The sequence below is a fragment of the Prenolepis imparis genome, unplaced genomic scaffold (assembly GCF_030444845.1).
Source record: "Prenolepis imparis isolate NDT839.2.m4 unplaced genomic scaffold, iyPreImpa1.0 SCAF_9, whole genome shotgun sequence".
NCBI lineage: Eukaryota > Metazoa > Arthropoda > Insecta > Hymenoptera > Formicidae > Prenolepis > Prenolepis imparis.
The window spans coordinates 18,240,946-18,261,495 of NW_028141167.1; the positions used below are offsets into that span (position 1 = coordinate 18,240,946).

The following is a 20,550-nucleotide window of genomic DNA, read 5'->3' on the forward strand; positions in this document are numbered from 1 at the left end:
GTGAAATCCACTGGCGAGGTCGAGCACTGAGAAATATTTCGCTCCGCCGAGTTGATCGAGTATATCGCAAATATTTGGCAATGGGTAAGCATCTCCTAGTGTTTTTTCGTTTATCTTTCTATAGTCGATAACCATGCGCCATTTCTTGTTTCCCATAGAATCCGATTTTTTTGGAACGATCCATACAGGCGAGTTATACAGTGACATCGATGGTTCTACAATCTTCTTCTGAAGTAATTCGTTTACTTGGTTGGTGATTTCTTGACGGTGTATCGGCGGAAATCGATACTGCTTGGTATGTACAGGTGTTTCGTCGCTGGTAATTATTTTGTGTTTTACAATGTTTGTTTTTCCTAAATATTCGACGGTTAAATGGAATCGGTCGCTATTTTTTTGAATTAATTTAATAATGTTATGTTTCTCAATGTCATTAAGATGATCGAGTCGTAATAAGGGTATAATCTTATTTTTTCTATCATTTTTACAATGTTCTCCCGGATCTAAATCGTGTTTTGTGGTTTCGATTTTTTATCATGTGAATTTTTATAATTCTCAATAAATAAATAAATATGATGTTTTAGAAGTCGGCCAATAGAGCCAAGCGCGAAAATTAATTTTTAATTTTTCGGAACAGTATCTCTTGGTTTGAGATTACTGAGTTCCATTGATTAATTATTAATTAACCTCGAACTTACAACGGAAAAATAGGCGAGAAAAATATTGGTCCGAAAAGTCGTTGAAGCGGGAATTGAACCCGCGTCTTTCGCTTGCCGGGCGACTGCTCTTACCACTAAGCTATTCAGACCCTTTCGATCCTATATTTTTCATTTGCCTTCTAATAGATGTTAGTAAATAACGCCATGATTAGGCCCAGGCGTAAATAAATATATAACTTAAGAAATATTTTTTTAATCGGCTCTCAATATTAATAAATAAATAAATATGATGTTTTAGAAGTCGGCCAATAGAGCCAAGCGCGAAAATTAATTTTTAATTTTTCGGAACAGTATCTCTTGGTTTGAGATTACTGAGTTCCATTGATTAATTATTAATTAATCTCGAACTTACAACGGAAAAATAGGCGAGAAAAATATTGGTCCGAAAAGTCGCTGAAGCGGGAATTGAACCCGCGTCTTTCGCTTGCCGGACGACTGCTCTTATCACTAAGCTATTCAGACCCTTTCGATCCTATATTTTTCATTTGCCTTCTAATAGATGTTAGTAAATAACGCCATGATTAGGCCCAGGCGTAAATAAATATATAACTTAAGAAATATTTTTTTAATCGGCTCTCAATCTTAATAAATAAATAAATATGATGTTTTAGAAGTCGGCCAATAGAGCCAAGCGCGAAAATAAATTTTTAATTTTTCGGAACAATATCTCTTGGTTTGAGATTGCTGAGTTCCATTGATTAATTATTAATTAATCTCGAACTTACAACGGAAAATTTTTATTTATTAATATTGAGAGCCGATTAAAAAAATATTTCTTAAGTTATATATTTATTTACGCCTGGGCCTAATTATGGCGTTATTTACTAACATCTATTAGAAGGCAAATGAAAAATATAGGATCGAAAGGGTCTGAATAACTTAGTGGTAAGAGCAGTCGCCCGGCAAGCGAAAGACGCGGGTTCAATTCCCGCTTCAGCGACTTTTCGGACCAATATTTTTCTCGCCTATTTTTCCGTTGTAAGTTCGAGGTTAATTAATAATTAATCAATGGAACTCAGTAATCTCAAACCAAGAGATACTGTTCCGAAAAATTAAAAATTAATTTTCGCGCTTGGCTCTATTGGCCGACTTCTAAAACATCATATTTATTTATTTATTAATATTGAGAGCCGATTAAAAAAATATTTCTTAAGTTATATCTATTTACGCCTGGGCCTAATCATGGCGTTATTTACTAAAATCTATTAGAAGGCAAATGAAAAATATAGGATCGAAAGGGTCTGAATAGCTTAGTGGTAAGAGCAGTCGCCCGGCAAGCGAAAGACGCGGGTTCAATTCCCGCTTCAGCGACTTTTCGGACCAATATTTTTCTCGCCTATTTTTCCGTTGTAAGTTCGAGGTTAATTAATAATTAATCAATGGAACTCAGTAATCTCAAACTAAGAGATACTGTTCCGAAAAATTAAAAATTAATTTTCGCGCTTGGCTCTATTGGCCGACTTCTAAAACATCATATCTATTTATTTATTAATATTGAGAGCCGATTAAAAAAATATTTCTTAAGTTATATATTTATTTACGCCTTGGCCTAATCATGGCGTTATTTACTAACATCTATTAGAAGGCAAATGAAAAATATAGGATCGAAAGGGTCTGAATAGCTTAATGGTAAGAGCAGTCGCCTGGCAAGCGAAAGACGCGGGTTCAATTCCCGCTTCAGCGACTTTTCGGACCAATATTTTTCTCGCCTATTTTTCCGTTGTAAGTTCGAGGTTAATTAATAATTAATCAATGGAACTCAGTAATCTCAAACCAAGAGATACTGTTCCGAAAAATTAAAAATTAATTTTCGCGCTTGGCTCTATTGGCCGACTTCTAAAACATTATATTTATTTATTTATTAATATTGAGAGCCGATTAAAAAAAAATATTTCTTAATTTATAATTCTCGTTAGCCTTAATTCGTTCTGCCAATTTTTCGTCATATATATTACTAATAAACAATGATTCGTTAATATTGTTGATATTATCGTCTTCATTGTTATTGTTTTGCAAAATTCTTTTATAATTACGCGTTTTGATATATTGATTTGAAATTTTATTTTTATTTATTATGATATTAGCACCCTTGTCGCTGGTGTTAATATTTGTTGGATTTGGTTCCGATTCGTTTTCGACGATCGTTCCTGAAAAAGTATGCAAATTCTCGTTAATATGATTTCTTTTTTCGTTTGTTGCAGCCACACATGAAGAATAGTTCGCGATTGCGAGTAAAGGGGGAGAGTGAGAGATACGATTTGTGAGAGAAGGAGTGCCTGGATTCATCAGGTCATCACCTTGGAATAGAGTTTGCACCAGAGCGAGTACGTCGGAGTCGTCTGCTGTAGTAGAGGATTCACCTTTTGTGGTGATAATTTGTGAAGAGTAAGTATAAATAGAGGAAGATTCATTTGCATGTGTGGAGACAATTGTTGATTTTGAAATCATTTTTGTTTTAGGGGAGGATGCAAGCAGAGGAGGGGTAATTTGGAGGGCCCAGGACTGCCTACTGCAGGAAATGGCACAGGCAGACTGCGGGCTGGGGATCCTCTCGGAACCGTATAATGTCCGAGAGGGCCCCAAAATCGCGGCTAGCCTAGATGGACAAGCCGCGATTATATGGAGGGAGGCTGCGAACTCCCCGCCCATGGAACCATTTTCCAAAGGACTGGGGTTCGTAGCAATAAAATGGGGGCCCATCGCAGTGGTGAGCGTCTACCTACCGCCGAGCCTGGGGCCTAGAAGCTTTGCGCACAGGCTTGAGGTGGTGGGTAGACAGCTACGAAAGCTCTCCCTCGGTCCAATTATTGTTGCGGGTGACTTTAACGCCAAATCCGGCGTCTGGGGGTCCCCGCGGCAGGACCGGAGGGGAAGCATGGTAATAGATTGGGCGGCGGACCATGGTCTCAACATAATGAACAGCGGGATGACGCATACGTGCGTAAGGATGCGGGGAGGCTCCATAGTCGACCTGACCTAGGCGAACCCCCTCGCATCCAGGTTGATTAGAGGATGGAGGGTGGCGACGGAGAAAGAAACTCTATCGGACCACGAATACGTGGAGTTCTCCGTTGCCGCCATCCCTAGGGAGGCCATGGCCCGTCGCCGGGAAGTAAGAGAGAAGAAAAAGCGATGGGCCCTCAAAAATCTGGATCAGGACGCCTTTATGGCGTCCATACACGGCGCCCTCATGTGCAGAGGGGGCGCCGTGGAGGAAAAGAGTCTAGGGGGCAACCTCGACTGGATCCTGGGCACAATTATAGACGCATGCAATGCGTCTATGCCCAGATCTGGTGCCCGACCGTCGAAGAAAACCTACTGGTGGTCGGATGAGCTTGCCCAGGCTAAAAGGGAGTACGCATGATGGAGAGGTGGAAAAACTACCTCTCCAATGTGCCCCCAACGCACTCGGGGGCACGCGTAGTCGGGGCCGTGGGCCCGTTCTTAGAAGAATGGGTGGAGAGGGCCCACGGCGAAACGTCGTTCAGGTCTACACAGATACTCACCAGGGTGCCAGGCCATGGGTGCTTTCAGGAGTATTTGTGTAGAATAGGAAGGGCGCGCACGGCAAGTTGCTACCACTGCGATGAGGAGGAGGACACGGCGCAACATACCCTCGAGCACTGTAGTGCGTTTGAGGGTGAGCGCCGTGTCCTAAAAGCTAAGGTAAGAGATGATTTGTCGCTCTCCAGCATCGTCGAGGCGATGCTGGAGAGCAGAGAAAAGTGGGACTCCGTCACCTCCTTCTGCAATGCTGTTATGCTTGCGAAGGAGGTGGCGGAGAGAGAACGGGAGCAGGAGGAAAGACTCCGACAAAACGGAGGAGATGGAGGAGGTGTGGGCGGACGCCCCCCAATGCCAAATCGAAGGCGAAGGAGGCGTCCGCCCAGATAAAGACCCAGTCCCCTATTAAGGGGGGCTGACCCGACAGGAAGACGGGCGAGGGGCGCTATGCCCCCCTCGCCCGGAGAGGAGAGAGGAGTTGGCCCTTAGGGGCGGAACAGTTGGGCGAGGGGCGCGGTACCCCCCTCGCCCGGCGCCATGAGTGGCCCGCAAGGGCGGAGTGATAGTCCTAGGAGAAGGGCGGGGGCGGGTGTCGCCTGGCTGGCGGCCGCACGGCGTAAGCCCTGCGGCCGGGAGTCGGGCGGCATCCGCCTTCGCCCCTGCCGAGTCCCTCCCCCAGGGGAGGGCCTCGGCGGTGCCCCCGGGCCGATGGTCGAATCCCGCAAAGGAAGGGAACCGCGGCCCGGGGGGATCACAGGGGCTCAGAACGTAAACTGAGCCCCATTGAACGTGAACCCCCCCGGGGAAGGGACGCGACAGGGGCGGCCCTCTCACCTGCCTTAGAACGCCGGTGGGAGAGCATCCTCCCCTTTTGGGGGGAGCCCTCGGGTGAAGCGCTCTCGGAGCGGTGGCCGAATCTTCCGTCCCTTTAAGGAGGGAGAGGGAGCCCCGTTCCGGGAGCGGGGGGTGGCGGGACACTCGAGCCGTGACCCCGCCCCCCAAACTTTTTGGGAGGGCGCGGCGTGGGAGCGGTGCCCCCCTGCGCCGCAACCGGGATGGTCCGCAAGAACATTCGCGGGGGAGAGCATCTTCCTCTCGGGGAGGATGCTCTCCTAAGACGGTAGGGCCTGGGGATGGCAAGAAGTAATGCTTCGGCAGTTCCTTGCCATCCCCGTAAGTGCCAGGCACCCGCTGTGGTTTTAGTGCGGTAGGTCTTGGACCCCACCGCCGATTCACACGTGGATCGGCGATGGGGGACAAGGAGTCCCACATAACCCTCATCCCCTACCCGGGGGGTGAGTGGTACCATGAGGTTTCCACAGCGCAAAAAAAAAAGGCTAGAAGGGAGTTGGTCCGCCTGAAAAGGCGGGCCATAAGGAAACGCCGCACAAACGGCGGAGAAGAGGCATGGGAGCAGTACAGGTCCCTCAGGGACCAGCTGCGTAAAGACATCCGAGCAATGAAGGCGAGATCCTGGGATGAACTTCTTTCCACCCTGTACAAGGATCCATGGGGACGCCCCTATAGAATCGTTTTAGGCAAGCTGAAACAGAGGGCGTCCCCAACGACGGAAACACTGGATCCCCTCCTCGTCAATAAGATCATAGACACCCTGTTTCCCGTAATGGACGACGGGTTAAATAACCCAATTCCAGAGCGGGAGGCGGGGTGGGACGAGGAGGAACACCATGTGTCCAGGGAGGAATTACGGGGTGTCATCAAGAGAATAAGGAACGGCAAGGCGCCGGGACCTGATGACATCCCAGGGAAGACCTGGGGCCTCCCCTCAAAGGAGATGATGGATCCTCTGAGGGACCTGTACACTACATATCTCAGGAAGGGTAAGTTTCCCTCCATATGGAAGGAGGCCAATCTAGTCCTCCTTCCTAAGGCAGGCAAGCCGCAGGACCAGCCGTCCGCATACCGGCCGATTTGCTTGCTGGACGAGGCGAGCAAAATCTTCGAAAGAATTATTGCCAACCGCCTCGTCCGGCACCTGTCCCGGGTAGGACCGGATCTTAATAAAGATCAATACGGGTTCCGGATCGGGCGCTCTACGATAGACGCTATCCAGAGAGTGCGCTCGACTGCGGAATCCGTGATGGAGGGCGGGGTGGCGTTGGCGGTGTCGCTAGATATCTCCAACGCATTTAACACCCTGCCCTGGCGGTGAGTGGGGGAGGCTCTGGAGCACCATCAGGTGCCCCTCTTTTTTTTTGTGCGTGTGGGAAATCCAATTACGGATACCCCCGTTCCCTCGGGAAAGGGAGACGGGGGTTATGTGCGACTCAGGCTCCACCACCCCGACGGCGTGTCGGAATGGTTTCATTGCCCCTACCCACTAAAACCCACACGGTGGCCTTCTCGAGCGTTTTGGGAGCCCTTCGGGAATCTGGCAATTGCACTACTTCCGGAGGGCCCCCGCCTTGTCTGTCCGTGGAAGTCGCCGCTTTGGATTTGCAGCGACTCCCTGCCCCTCACTTTTGGTTTGCGAGGGGCCTGTCGTCCCGACAGTTTGCGGCATGGGAGGGCCACACCCCCATGCCGCGCCCTCCCGGGGAAAAGCTTTCCCCGAAGGACGGGGTCAGGTCTGGGTTCCCGCCCAGATACTGGCCCCCCTCCCCCTAAGTGGGTGACTAGGGAAGGTCCTGACTTTGGACCTTCCCCTCCACTTAGGGGGGGCATAAGCACCCCAAGTTGTAGCTTGGGTCTGTCTCAGGGTTTGAGCTTCCCCAAGGCAGATCCCGTGCTTCCTCCCGCGAGGCTCTATGTTGCCCGGGTGGGGTTAGTTTTGGCTATTGCCTCTTCTTCTCCCCCTCGGGTCTTGCTCCTCTTCCTCCTGGCCTCGGCGGATGCAACGGGTCCTGGCGTCTGGGGCGTCTCCTGCGTTGTGTTACAGGGGCGTACCCGTCGTCGCTGGACTCGCTGCTCCCGTGCTCCAATAGAGCGCGTTCGCGCTCTCTTTCTGCCTCCTTCTGTTTCATGACTGTGGTGCAGAAGGAGGAGACTGCCATCCATGCCTACTCACTCTCGATCATCTTTGGTATGATGACCGAGAGTGAGAGGTCGTCACCCACCGCTGCCTGCAGGACACTGCGCTCATTGTCCCATGCTAGGCATTGGGCCAATGTATGTTGCGCGGTGTCCATATCATCCCAGCAATGGTAGCAGTGCGTTGTCCGCTCTTTTCCAATCTTGCACAGAAATGCTGCGAAGCAGCCATGTCCCGTAAGTATCTGTGCAAGATGGAACGACACCTCGCCGTGTGTTCTGTCCACCCACTCTTCTAACACCGGACGCACGGCCCCGACGACTCTTCTCCCTGAGTTGGTGTCCGGGATATCGTTGTCTAGATATCCCGTCCACCGCTCCATGAGACGTCGCCGGGCTTGGACCTTCATGATGCCTTTCACCCTCGCCGTAAGTGTGACCTCCCGCCCATGGAGCTCGCGTGTCTGGATGTACGTTTCTTCGTACATCCGTGCGACTTACTCCACTGGCGGAAGTCCAGCAAGGGTGATGGCCGCCGCATGAGAGACAGTCCTATAGCCGCGAATTACCCTGATCGCGACGCGCCGCTTGTATTCGTCGCAGCGCGTCTTTGATCTTTCGGGTTGAATTCGCGGCCTCTGCCCAAATCGGTGCCCCGTAAAGGGCCACCGAGTTGACTATCCCTGCGTACATGCGACGCACTCGACCGTCAGCCCCTCCCAGATTTGGAAGTAGGCGGCTTAGAGCTGCCGCCACTCTCTCCACTTTTGGCCCCAACCGGTCGAAGTGATCGATGAAGGTCCATTTCCCTTCCAGCAGCAGTCCCAGATATTTGATGTGGGTTGCTGTCTGGGCGGGGGTGCCATCCACCGCGACATGAGACCCAGGTGGCTTTCCATGAGAGCCATCGTGGATGAATAGCGCCTCTGTTTTGTGAGGCGCTACTCTAAGACCCATGTCGCGGATGCTGCGGACAACGCATGCCACCGCCAGCTCCGTCCTCTGTCTCGCCTCCCCCCAAGTGTTTCCCCCGGCCAGCACTAGCGTGTCGTCTGCATAGCAAACGACGGTGCAGCCGGGGGGGAGAGCAGTGCGAAGAATGTTATCAAATGCAAGGTCCCATAGTAGAGGACCTAATACTGACCCCTGCGGGACCCCGCATGACATCTCCCTCCTGCACTGGAGTCCCTCTTTGTTGATGTACTCCAGTCTTCTGTCCCGGAAGTAACTGTGAATGACCCTCACGAGGTACCTGGGGACGCGATGTCTTTCCATCGCGATCCCCACCTGATCCCAGGGCAGGGTGTTAAATGCTTTGACTATGTCCAGGGACACTGCCATTGCCACCCCGCCCTCTTCCATGATCGATTCCGCGAGAGATCTGACGCGCATGATCGCGTCGATCGTTGATCTTCTCTCACGGAATCCATACTGGTCCTCGTGAAGGTCCGGTCCTACCCGGGACAGGTGCTCGACGAGGCGATTAGCGATTACTCGCTCGAGTAATTTACCCGTCTCGTCTAATAGACAAATTGGCCTATAAGCAGGAGGGAGCCCTGTCGCACTGCTCCCCTTTGGGATAAGGACCACCTTGGCCCTTTCCCATACTGGGGGGAAGTTCCCCTCTCTTAGGCAGTCGGTGAAGAGCTGCCTCATGAATACGGACAGGTCGTCCAAGGCCTGAACCCGGCCAGGAATACCATCAGGCCCCGGGGCCTTGTTTCCCCGACACCTAAGTCTTTTGGTAATCCTGGCCATCTCTGCCCCCGTTACCTCTGGCTCCTCTTCCCCCCAAACTGGTTCCTCCTCTTCAGGTAAGTTCCTCGCGATGGTGGGAAAGAGCCGGTCGAGAGTATTCTCGAGGTCTTGGGGGTCAAGAGATTCCGTCACGGAAGGCGCCCATCTTCGCAGTTTGTTCATAACTGTTTTGTATGGGCGCCCCCAAGGGTCTGCGTTCAGCGTGAGAAGGTTCTCGTCCCACGCTTTGGCCCTGGCCCTCCGGATGGCCGCACTGAGGACGTTACGTTTACGCCGGTAATCGTCGTACGCCTCAGTTATCTCCTTGTCCTCTCCGCGTCGCCTGAGTCTGGTGAAGCGACGCCGAGCATTAATGGCTTCTTGCCGCTGCTCGGCGATGTCTTCGCATCAGGTGTCCCCCTATCTCGTCGCCACGATCCGGGACTATTTCCGGGATAGGAAAATATCCTATTACGACCGGGATGCGGAACAGCGAGAAAGGCAAATGTCGTGTGGCGTTCCACAGGGGTCAGTGTTGGGTCCCCTACTGTGGAACATCACATACGATGTGGTCCTGCGGACTGCCATCCCCGCCGGCTGCAGCGTCATCTGTTACTCCGATGACACTCTCATCATAGCCGGCGGGGAGAACTGGAGGGACGCCGTGGCGAAAGCAAATATCGCCACGGCAAAGGTGATCCACACTATAAAGGTGGTAGGACTAAAGGTGGCGCCCCACAAAACCGAGGCTACCTTCTTCCACAAAGGAAGACGTGGGGCGCCACCTAAAATCAAGATCAGGGTGGAAGGCACCCCGGTCGAGGTGGGGATCCGGATCAAATACCTGGGTCTCCACCTCGATAGCCGTTGGGCCTTTGGCGAACACTTTCGCCAAATATCCCCCAGGGTGGAGAGGGCGGCTATGGCCTTAAGCCGTCTTCTCCCAAACCTGGGTGGACCGGGCGAAAGTGTTCGCCGCTTGTACGCTGGCACCGTCCACGCAATGATGTTGTACGGTGCTCCCATATGGGCGGAGAAGGTGGTCACCACCCGCAAGCTGCGAGACAGCTTACGTCAATTGCAGCGGCGGGTGGCGAACAGAATCTGCCGGGGGTACCGGACAGTCAGTTGGGTGGCAGTGGGGGTACTCGCTGGAGTACCTCCAGTTGAGATCCTCGCCCGCATGCACGCAGAAGTGTACGGCAGAGTACGCGAACTGCAGCGGGCGGGAATCGTGGTGACGGACGGTGCCAGACGTACCATTAGAGGGCAGTCTCGGCGGGTCTCCATAGACCGTTGGTCGGGCATGCTGGAAAATCCAGCACTGCCCGGCCGGAGAACCGTTGAGGCAATTCAGCCTATCCTGACCCAATGGCTTAATAGGTCGAAAGGCGGGATGACCTTCAGAATGACCCAGATATTCACCGGGTATGGATGCTTCGTTGAGTATCTAGGTCGAATTGGAAAGGAGTAATCCAGGGTGTGCTGGCACTGTGACTGCCAGTGCGACACAGCCCAGCACACCCTGGCGGAATGTCCGGCATGGGCCAGCGAAAGGGAGGAGCTGGTGTCGGTTATCGGCAGGGACCTGTCCCTGCCAAGAGTGGCAATAAAAATGGTAGAAGAGGAGGAGGGATGGAGGGCGGTCTCCTCTTTCTGTGAGAAAGTGATGCTCCAGAAGGAGGAGGCTGAAAGGGTGAGGGAGAGACGGGGGAGTAGGAAGAGACTCGCCCGCTCCCCTGAATCCCGGGAGGAGAGGGACGACCCCTCCTGGCTGCCCGGGCGAGGAAACCGCCGTGGTGGGGGCCGGGGGGGATTTGGGCCCCGTCTCGCCCCAGACAAAACTGGGGTGGGATGATGTTTTCGGGGGGGAACGCCGAACGCTTAAGTCCGGAGTTCCACCCCCGAAGACCTCGCGGGAGGGATAAGGACGGTTCCCCTTGACTCGTCAAGGGAAGCCGTCCGAACCTCGAGGAGAGCCCTCGGCTGACGACCGAATCCGCTAACTCTTTGGGGGCGGATGGAGTCCCAGCCGGGGGCCGGGGCTCGAGCGGGAAAACTTGAGTCCCGACCCCGCCCCCCACTAACACGGGAGGGCGTGACGTGAGGGTGGTCCCCCTTGCGTCACAACCGGGACGGATCCGCACGATGGCGGACGGGGACTCGCTTTTTATCCTTGGATTAGGCGATTCCCCGGGGAAGAATAGGCGAGGGGGTGCGAGGACGGCATGGGATACCAGCATCCCTCGCATCCCCGAGCATCGCCCGAGATAGGACACCCGCTGGGGTTTTAGTGAGGTACACTTGGGCCCCCTGGCAGAACCTTTCGAGGCTCGGTCAAGGGGAACAAGGATTCCCACATAACCCACGGCCCCATCCCGGAGGCGTGGGTATCCATAAAGGATTTCCTCAGCGCATTAAAAAAAAAAAGAGAAACAAGAAATAAAAAAGGGGTAATTTGAGGATGTCGATCGAGATCGACGACGCACCTCGATGCGCCAGACGGAAGGCAGTGCTCTTGCCCGTGAGGATGCTGATCTGAATCAGCGGCTCGCGTTTGCGCGCCAATAGGAGAGAAGTGAGAATTGTATTTTTTTAAAGAATTTTTGTAAGAATTATTTTTGATTTGATTTTCGTTGCGTAATTGTTTAGAAATATATTTATAATTGTTTTTGTAATTGTTTTTAGGTTGATTGGACGCGATTTGCGTATTAGAAGCGGATTCGGCGCTTTTGGGTACAGTCTCTGCTGCGGATTGAGGTAATATTTTTATTTTATTATTATTATTATAATTATTGTTATTATTATTAGGCTGATTCTTTGAAATTTCCGCAATTTCTAAAAGTTTGATTGTTGGTATGAAAAATTCGATTGGATCATCTAAAGTGTTGGTGATTCTAATGTATGCTTTATCGTTTATACAGGTTACAACCGATTCTCCGGCGTAAACTCCATCGCGGTTTATTCTTAGGCGAGGAATGTAACCAGTTTTGATCTCTGGATTCGAGATGCGAATTGTGACCCCTGAATTTGTACGCGGAGGTACGATTATTGATTCTTTATTTTTAAATTGAAATGAGCAATTGTGCCATGTGATAGATTGAATTCCGTAATTTATACATGCATTATGTTCTGTGAAAAATGTTGATCCTAGAATTCCTTGTGTTATTATAGGAAATTCATCGGGTACAACGTGAAACGTCACCGGTGCGTGCGAGATATGAGCAGTTATGGAGCCTAGAGTGTTGACAATATTTTCGGTGATACCGGTGAGTTGAATTATATCGTTATTATTAATTTGAATATTGGAATTAATACATCCTTTCTTTATTATGTTAGGCTGTGCTCCTGTGTCGAGCATGAAGGCAATGGGTCCCCGAAAGGATGGAGATTCGAGTTCGACAGCGGGTACTGTTCCGTCGTCTCCCCTGAGGATATGGAGGGACCTGGGTTGCTCTCCATGTGATGAGTCGACAGGGCTTTGCCAAGGTCTCGGGGTGCCCTGTTGTCCGAGACCTCTGAGCAGTTTTCCGTATTTTGCGGAGGTATATTATTTGTATAATTATTATTATTGTTAAAGTTATTATTATTTCTAAAGTTATTATTATTATGATAATTATTATTATTGTTGCTAAACCTTTCGTGATATTGTTTTGTGCGACATTCGTGTACTAAATGTCCGATTCTTTTACAGTAACTACATATTTTCTGGGCTCCGTTTGTTGGAGGACTGGTACGTTCGAGGAAATAGGAGAATTACGTTGGAACGTTTGCGTTGGATTCGAAGTTGCGGAGTTGTCTCGAGAATTGCGGGGACTTTTATTTCTCGCATCTTCTCTTTCGAGGCGTTTATGAATTACGAGCACTTTTGAGCAAGCGTCGAGGAAGCTATTGTAACCTTCTGCGCGAAGTTCTGTCCAGTATTCACGCGGGAGGCCTTCGTAAAAAGCTTCGAGGGCGAATGATTCAATGGAAGCGAGTTCTACTTCGTTTAATAATCTATTAAGGTTAGTCTGATCTCCTTCAATTATTGCTGTTCTTAAATCTTTAATACGACCTATATAATCTAAAATGTGCTCGTTTTGTTTTTTATAGAACATACTCAGCTGTCCGCGGTAGTAATTCGAGCTTCTACCGGATCCGAAGGTGCGTTTGAGACAATCGACGAATCTTTCTACCGTTATGTGAATTTCATCTTCTACGGCGAGATACGCGTGGTGAGTTAATTTATTGCGTAACATGCGTACAAAGAGTGCTTCATCTACCAAAGGTACTGATTCTTTTGCTCTTTTACAGGCTCTTGCGAACTGCCAAACAGGAATATTATGCCCATCGTATTTTGGTACGAGTTCAAGAGCGCTTTGAAGATAGGACTTCGGATATCCTGCTTGTTGCGGAAAACCATTCGTTGCGGTTGCTGGATTTGGAAAACTAAAGGTAAGATTCGAACTTGTAGTTGCTTCTGTAGGAGTAGACGTGGTAAAATTATTCGTTAATGCATGCATCATATTTTCGAGCATTTCCGTGCGTTTACATAATTCAGCTTCTTTTTCGCGCATTTCTTTAAATACAATTTCGTAATTGACGCGATCTTCGTTTCTCGCGACGTGAGTTGAGTGTTCCCCTGAACGATCCATTTTAAATATTTATAGTTATGTAAAGTTTTATTTGTAAATGTTACTAAATATTCGAAGTGTTTGTGAATGTTAATAAATAATCGATGTGTTTGTAGTATAATGGTAATATTTGTTAATAAATATGTTCGTAAAATCTAATTGTTTGTATAATGTATAATTTCGTAAATAATTTTGTGCGATGTGTAATAAATAATATTTATAATAGTAGTAATATGTTCGTAGATTATATAATTATATTATTATATAATTGTTTCGTAAGATGTGTATTTTTATAAATAATATTGCGTAGTGTTATGAATATATAATAAATATTTCTCGTAGTTTCGTAGTATAGTTATATTAAATAATAAGATTCATGCTTCGTTAAGTTCTTTATTGTGTATAATTAATATTATGTGTGAAGTATTTGTTCTCGTATATATATACGTATGTAATAAATAATATTTATAGTTAATATTTTAAGTTACAAGGTTATATTAATTGATATTCTTAATTTGTTTGTTTCAGAGCGCTTATTGTGAAAGTGAACTTGTGGAAGGGTATTCTTGTTGTGTCGATCCCACCACGATACTACCATTTTTATAAGTGTGCTACCTATTAGCTGATGATGGTTGTCCTAATAAAATCGGATAATCCCACCACGCTGTTACCAATTAATAATTATGTTACGTCCTGGAGGGAGATTTTTGACGCGTTCTTGCGTGACATATGAAGGTACGCAATAGAAAGCCTGGCTCGCGGGCCGAGCGGTAAAACACGCGTGGTCAGGACTTATGAAGAGAACGCGACGTCGCAGGACGACATAAATATGTATGCTTCCGTATGTGCGTGTATGATTTAAATGGAAGGAAATGTAAGCAGCGAATGCAAGCTTCTTAAGTACTATATTATTGTATGTGATAAATTAAATAATGCTAACTCGATGTAAAATATATGTATATGTTTATTTCATTCCAGGGTTATAACTTCCGGTTCCCGGCGTCGTATAGTCAAGCGAACGCTATGCGGTTCCCTAACGATTTCAACTGTATACGAGGGGGTTTCTCGTCGTATACCTTCGTACAGTGGCGCCGACTTGGAAAAAATATTGGGGGGGCAAGAGCCAAACATTTCAAATGATCTTTTTTTTCCAGCCTTTACATTTGGAGATAGAAGCATTTAAATTGTATATTTTTATGTTAAACAAAGTGTTGGTACAAATAACTAAATATATAATGCACGTCAACAAAATCTTAAAACAAATTTAAACTACATTCGTAAAAAGTTTGTGCGGAATCTTAAAGCGCGTAGATAGCGGTTTTTGCGCGGACACGATTGAGTCCAGAGGACGCAGAGGTAGTGCAACGACACAACGAAAGAAAAAAGAACACAGGATTTACACGAAGAAAAAAAACCCACGGCACTATATTTACAAGAAAATTACACAATATATATATACAGGATGCAAGCGCGATGCACCTTTATCGCGACAAGCAGTGCGACGATCGCTGGAAGTGCAACCGCACGAAAAAGTTACTGTCCGCGAGAAGCTCGAACAAAGGAGAAGAAAACAGCGAAAGAATCTCGGTCTGTGCGCGTGAAAGCTGACTAGACGAGTGAACATACAGGCAGCGGGCAAACGGTTCTATCCCGCCGACCTTCGAGAAGATTCCGAGGCGAGAATCATCGTATTTGTGATTCTCGTTACACAAAGATATGGAATCCTCTCGAATGTCGGAGGACAAAACCGTTTGTTTTTCACCGTTTATTGTTTTTCGCTCACGGGACGGTTACCCGTGAGCGATCGAAGGCGACGATATTTGGCGCACGAAACGCGCGCTGCTGTGCGCGGTAGCGGGGCGCGCCGGCGGTGCGATTGGCGCACAGGCGGATATTGCGTGTCGTCGCGCAGAATTCGAGTGCGTTAATCACTCGGATTTAATTGCGCGCTCATAGCGAAGCGCGAATGCATTCGCGATACATTTCCCCGCATACACATACATACACACTCTCTCTCTCTCTCTCTCTCTCGCTCTCTCTCTCTCTCCCTCTCTCTCTCTCTCTCTCTCTCTCTCTCTCTCTCTCTCTCTCTCTCTCTCTCTCTCTCTCTTTCTCAACAAAGTTCATACGACGGATTTCGTTTCGGTTTATAAACTCAGCAATAACATTTAAATCTAACTTCATTGTTTCTTCCATATTAATCGATATTGCGTCATAGTGTTCCGTAAATAAGTCAGTAATCTCCTTAAAGAAGAAAATGAGTGTTTGGCTGTGCACGTTGTTACAGGGATTGTTAAAATTAATTTTATAAATTTAACTAATTCTGGCAGCAAATCTGCTATATGTCGTTCTTGCTGCAGCAAACGAACTACATCATCAAAACTCGTTGATGATTTCGCGCTCAAGCTGTGTCTTTTTTCCTCGTAGAATGTCATGCAACATATTTCGATGCAAAATCAGTCGTTCACTATCAACATCCTAACTAAAATGCTCTACTACCTCACGTTGAAACACATCATCTCCCAAAACGAATTTTTCTGCTTTCATCAAAAACGTACTTACTTCTGTATCGAATCTTTTTTCCAAACAATTTACAACATTGTCGACTATTTCGCAATACAGTCTCTTATATTTATCCTCTATATTTGTACAACAGTCTTTCAAATTATCTTTCGATTCATCAAATTTTTTTGGTATTTTTCTCTTACGTCTTAGCTTAGCCGAATCAATTTCGAACGTAACTTTTTTTTCGTTAACTACTTTCCAGTATTCCTCAAACTGATTTCTTAAATTTTTTATAGTGTTACATAAAGTTTGAATTAATAATTTTACATTTCCAAAATGAAGTTGTTTTTTTTTAATAGCAGTATTGGTCGCATCTAAATAACCGAAAATTTTCTCTAAAACAGATATCGTAAAAAAAAAATCAAAAGATTCCATATTTTTTAAAAACCCGTTTGCTTTCGCAGCCGCATCGAATGTTTCGGATAAGGAATAATCAATGAAAAATTCTTTTAAGGTGTTGTAGTTTTCATAAATCGAGTGTAAGGATGCGTATCGTACTGTCCAACGAGTAGGACAAAATGGTCTTAAATTCGCCTTCCTATCTGAGTTTTCCGCTTTCATACCTGTACATTAACAATATCGTTAAAAAAAGTCATTCGATAAGTATACATTATAATTAAAATAAAAATACGAATATGATGAATAAAGTTTTTGTTTATTATACTATATACCTTTAAAAATCGCCAGCCTTTTGGGTGAATCTTTTACGAAATTTATTAAGGGGGGAACCTCGTGTAAAATTTTTTTTTTTGGCATTTTTTTTTATGGCTTGAAAAATTCATATACCATCTGAAGAATATATTTCCAAAGTTTCAAAACCTAAATCAAATCCAAAAGAACCCTAAGAAGTCATTAAAGTGATGCGCTCTAATGGTATTTTGGCGATTTGCCGTTATTAATAATATGCGGGTCTCGAATGCGCAATTAATGTCCGGAGGTGAAATAAATCAATAACGTCCGAGTTAAAATTAACGTGGTCTTTAATCGTGAATAAGATGTACAAGTTGAATAAAATGTACACGTCTTATTTCTTTAAGCCGAATAATGAGAGTCATCGCCCTCTCGTCCTCTGCCGCTCTCTGTCTTATTTTTCTCGATCTCGAATATTCTATTTTCTTTTCGGCTATGTTTTTGTCTATCATAAATTATCTATAACCTTGCCCGTTGTTTATTATTGGCTTTGTTATTTTAATTCAACGGTCACTAATTCTTTAATTATCGCTTCTGTTTTATATTATTTGCAAAAATGATGCGTAAAGTTATAAAGGATGATCCAAATCGTCGTCCTAACCGGTCTCGTCGTCGGCGATTTAAAGGCAATCAGTTTTCGAATGTATCGAACGTGGAAGTCGATGAGGAGATGAGCAAGGAAACTAGTGCGTCTGCAAAGAAGTTGAAGGCGTCAGTGGAAGATGTTATTGTAAACCCTAGTATGTGTTATAAAATTATTGAATTTATCAGCGTTTTTTCTGCTCTCGCTGATTTACTTGTCTGTAAAGTGTGCAAGCAAAAAGTGAAATTTGGACAATCTGGCGAAAGAGGTCTTGGTTTTAAAATTTCAGTGCAGTGTAGATGCGGAACTTCCCTCATCCAATCAGGACCGTTTATTCACAACGCTTTTGAAATAAATAGACGTGTTGTTTTTGCCATGCGTTTACTCGGTGTCGCTCGAGAAGGTATAAATATTTTTTGTGGTATTATGGACTTAGGCAGTGGATTATCTATACAAGCTTACGATCTTATTATAAAGCATGTACATTCGTCTGTCAAAAAAATTTTTGCTTTGAGTTGCAAAAATGCAGTAGAAGAGGAGAAAAGTAATAATGAGAAGAATGAAAAGCCGTTACTAAATTTCACGGTAAGCGGTGACGGATCGTGGAAAAAGCGCGGGTTCTCTTCTCTCTATGGCGTGACGACTCTTATCGCTCACTATTCGGGTAAAGTGATTGATTTAATCGTAAAAAGCAGCTACTGTCAAGCATGTACCTATTTTCGGCACCACGCTGACGATGATCAGAGTGCAGAGCATCTAGAAAATTGTGCCATAACTCATAAAGGATCTGCAGGTAAAATGGAGGTCGAAGCTGTCCTTGAAATGTTTCGTCGTTCTGAGAAATATTATGGTGTACGTTATACTAATTACGTCGGAGATGGTGACGCAAAAACTTTTAAGGCTATTCTAGATGCTAAGCCGTATGAAGATGTTGAAGTGATAAAAAGTGAATGCGTAGGTCACGTGGAAAAGAGGATGGGGAGCCGCCTTAGAAATATTAAAAAAACCGCTAAGCTTGGTGGAAAAGGAAAGCTTACCGATGCTTTAATTAAAAAATTGACAAAATATTATGGTCTAGCCATTCGTAGGAATGCACACTCAAAAGAAAATATGAAAAAGGAAATAATGGCCACTTATTACCATCTATCTTCGACGGATAAACAGCCGCAGCATCACTTTTGTCCTACTGGCGCCGACTCGTGGTGTGCATACAACGTTGCAAAAGCCACAAATGTTGCCTATCAACATCCAAAACCACTGCACAAAGATGTACAAAAGCACATTTTGCCGATTTACGAAGATTTGTCTCGGGATGACTTGTTGGAACGGTGTGTGGGTGGCTTCACACAGAATGCAAACGAATCTTTCAATGCAACTGTGTGGCGTTTGGCTCCGAAGCATTTGAACTGCGGTTTAAAAATAATCGAAATTGCTGCTTACTTGGCCGGAGGTATGTTCAACGACGGATATATGTTTGTATTGAGAGTTATGAACAATCTAGAACTGGAAATTGGTCCAGAGTGCAAAAAATTTGCTGACACTTATGATAAGAATCGAATAAAGAGACAAGATCGACGATCACAAGAAGCGACAAAAGAGGCCAGGACTGCTCGAAAAGAGAAAAATGCAGCACAATTAGATGTTTTTCTAGAAGAGGAAGGATTACTTTACGGCCCTGGCATCGCAGATTAAGCCTAGGTAAATATAAGTCACTCTAAACTTAACTTTTTGGTAGCGAAAACTTTAAACGCGTTTTTCTCAAAACGCTTTTTTTTTCGCGCCGGACAATATAACTCAAAAAGTTAATGGCCGATTAACTTGAAATTTTGTATAGATATTTGTGTATGTATTGTATACTTCATGAACCTAAAAATATATTAAAATTGTTATAATAAATATTGTTTTTAACAATTTGTTTAAAAAAAAAAAATTATATATATTTTTTTTTGTTTTCAATTTTTCATTTTTTTGTTTTTTTTGCTAAATTTAGGTTCATGAAATACAAAATAATTTATTTTAATGAAAAAAATTTAATTCGTTGATTTCAGACAATTACAAAGACCTGAGCGTTGTCCGGCGCAAACTCGAGAAGCCAACTTCAAGCAGCTGTAGCGCCGCCATTTTGTTTTTTTTTTACAACAAAAAAATTTTTTCTTGTAGATTTAAACTTAAATATTACAATGTATTTTATTTGAATTCAATAAATACTCCAACTTTTTTGTAATAAAATCTTTAAAAAAGTGCTGTTTACACGAGGTTCCCCCCTTAAGTCTTTCGCGATGTTCAACATGTCTCGACATTCTGTTACGGACTTGATTGAATCTTGAACAACTAAATTCAAATTATGCGCAGTACAATGAACAAAAATAGCCTTTTCTTCGATCTCTAAAATTTTGGCTTGTACTCCATTGAAAATACCAAACATATTCGCTGCACCGTCATAACATTGTCCACGAATATTGGAAGTCGATAAATCGAAACGACGTAAAATATCAAAAATTATATCCGTTAAGACTTTTGATGTCGTACTATCAGTATTGTAAAATCCAAGAAACATTTCTTCTACTTCTATAGAATCATTTACAAACCTAAAATACAAACAGAATTGATAATACTTAATTAATAGATCTAATATCGATCATTACATATTATGTACATAAATAGTATTAAATAAATGTAGTGAATCTAAATCAAAATTATTATATTGTTATAAATTATATTATTTCATTGTTATAAATCTCAATATAAAAATATGTTTGTTTATTTCAATTTTGTTAAAATAGATTCTCCTGTCTGGTGTGGTCAAATTTTCTGTTAAGAAGTATTTTAATGAAGTTATAACTTATTTATTAGAATAAGTGCTAAATAGATTATATTTAGTCTATTTTTAGATTTTCATACCAGATGCAAAAACTGAACTGTTCTTTAGTAGTTATATCGCTCGTTTCGTCCGCAATAATGGAAAAGTAAACCGTATTTTTCACATTTTGGATAAGTTTACGTAATACAGAATGACTCATTATATTCAAAATTTCATTCTGAATTTTGTGAGACATTCACTTATATGAATCTCGATTTAACCATTTCTGTAATTCTATTGAATCTTCGGATCTGAGATTTAATAAGTTGTTAAAGTTACTCTTTTCAT

General features: G+C 45.0%; 4 protein-coding genes and 1 non-coding gene across 5 annotated transcripts; 4 read left to right on the plus strand and 1 right to left on the minus strand.

Annotated features, from left to right (window-relative positions):
- The first annotated feature begins 2,328 nt into the window (after positions 1-2,328).
- Trnaa-ggc (transfer RNA alanine (anticodon GGC)) lies at positions 2,329-2,402 on the plus strand. Its single transcript has one exon. It is a non-coding gene; the product is annotated as a tRNA-Ala (tRNA).
- Positions 2,403-3,234: 832 nt separating this feature from the next.
- On the plus strand, positions 3,235-3,696 carry LOC145940253 (uncharacterized). Its single transcript, XM_083045164.1, has one exon. The coding sequence runs from the start codon at positions 3,235-3,237 to the stop codon at positions 3,694-3,696; it is 462 nt and encodes a 153-aa protein (XP_082901290.1).
- Positions 3,697-4,079: 383 nt separating this feature from the next.
- On the plus strand, positions 4,080-4,610 carry LOC145940254 (uncharacterized). The gene has a single exon (XM_083045166.1). It carries the CDS (start codon positions 4,080-4,082, stop codon positions 4,608-4,610), a length of 531 nt encoding a protein of 176 aa, XP_082901292.1.
- Positions 4,611-7,240: 2,630 nt separating this feature from the next.
- Positions 7,241-7,621, minus strand: LOC145940255 (uncharacterized). Its single transcript, XM_083045167.1, has one exon. It carries the CDS (start codon positions 7,619-7,621, stop codon positions 7,241-7,243), a length of 381 nt encoding a protein of 126 aa, XP_082901293.1.
- A 9,420-nt stretch (positions 7,622-17,041) lies between these two features.
- LOC145940740 (uncharacterized) lies at positions 17,042-19,501 on the plus strand. Its single transcript, XM_083046232.1, has 2 exons — positions 17,042-19,100; positions 19,451-19,501. Exon 1 carries the CDS (start codon positions 17,376-17,378, stop codon positions 19,092-19,094), a length of 1,719 nt encoding a protein of 572 aa, XP_082902358.1. The 5' UTR covers positions 17,042-17,375; the 3' UTR covers positions 19,095-19,100; positions 19,451-19,501.
- Positions 19,502-20,550: the final 1,049 nt, after the last annotated feature.

Bases quoted from the DNA above. Each gene is read 5' to 3' on its own strand.
- LOC145940740 (XM_083046232.1), top strand. From the start codon at position 17,376: ATGATGCGTAAAGTTATAAAGGATGATCCAAATCGTCGTCCTAACCGG.
- LOC145940253 (XM_083045164.1), top strand. From the start codon at position 3,235: ATGGCACAGGCAGACTGCGGGCTGGGGATCCTCTCGGAACCGTATAAT.
- LOC145940254 (XM_083045166.1), top strand. From the start codon at position 4,080: ATGGAGAGGTGGAAAAACTACCTCTCCAATGTGCCCCCAACGCACTCG.
- LOC145940255 (XM_083045167.1), bottom strand. From the start codon at position 7,621: ATGAAGGTCCAAGCCCGGCGACGTCTCATGGAGCGGTGGACGGGATAT.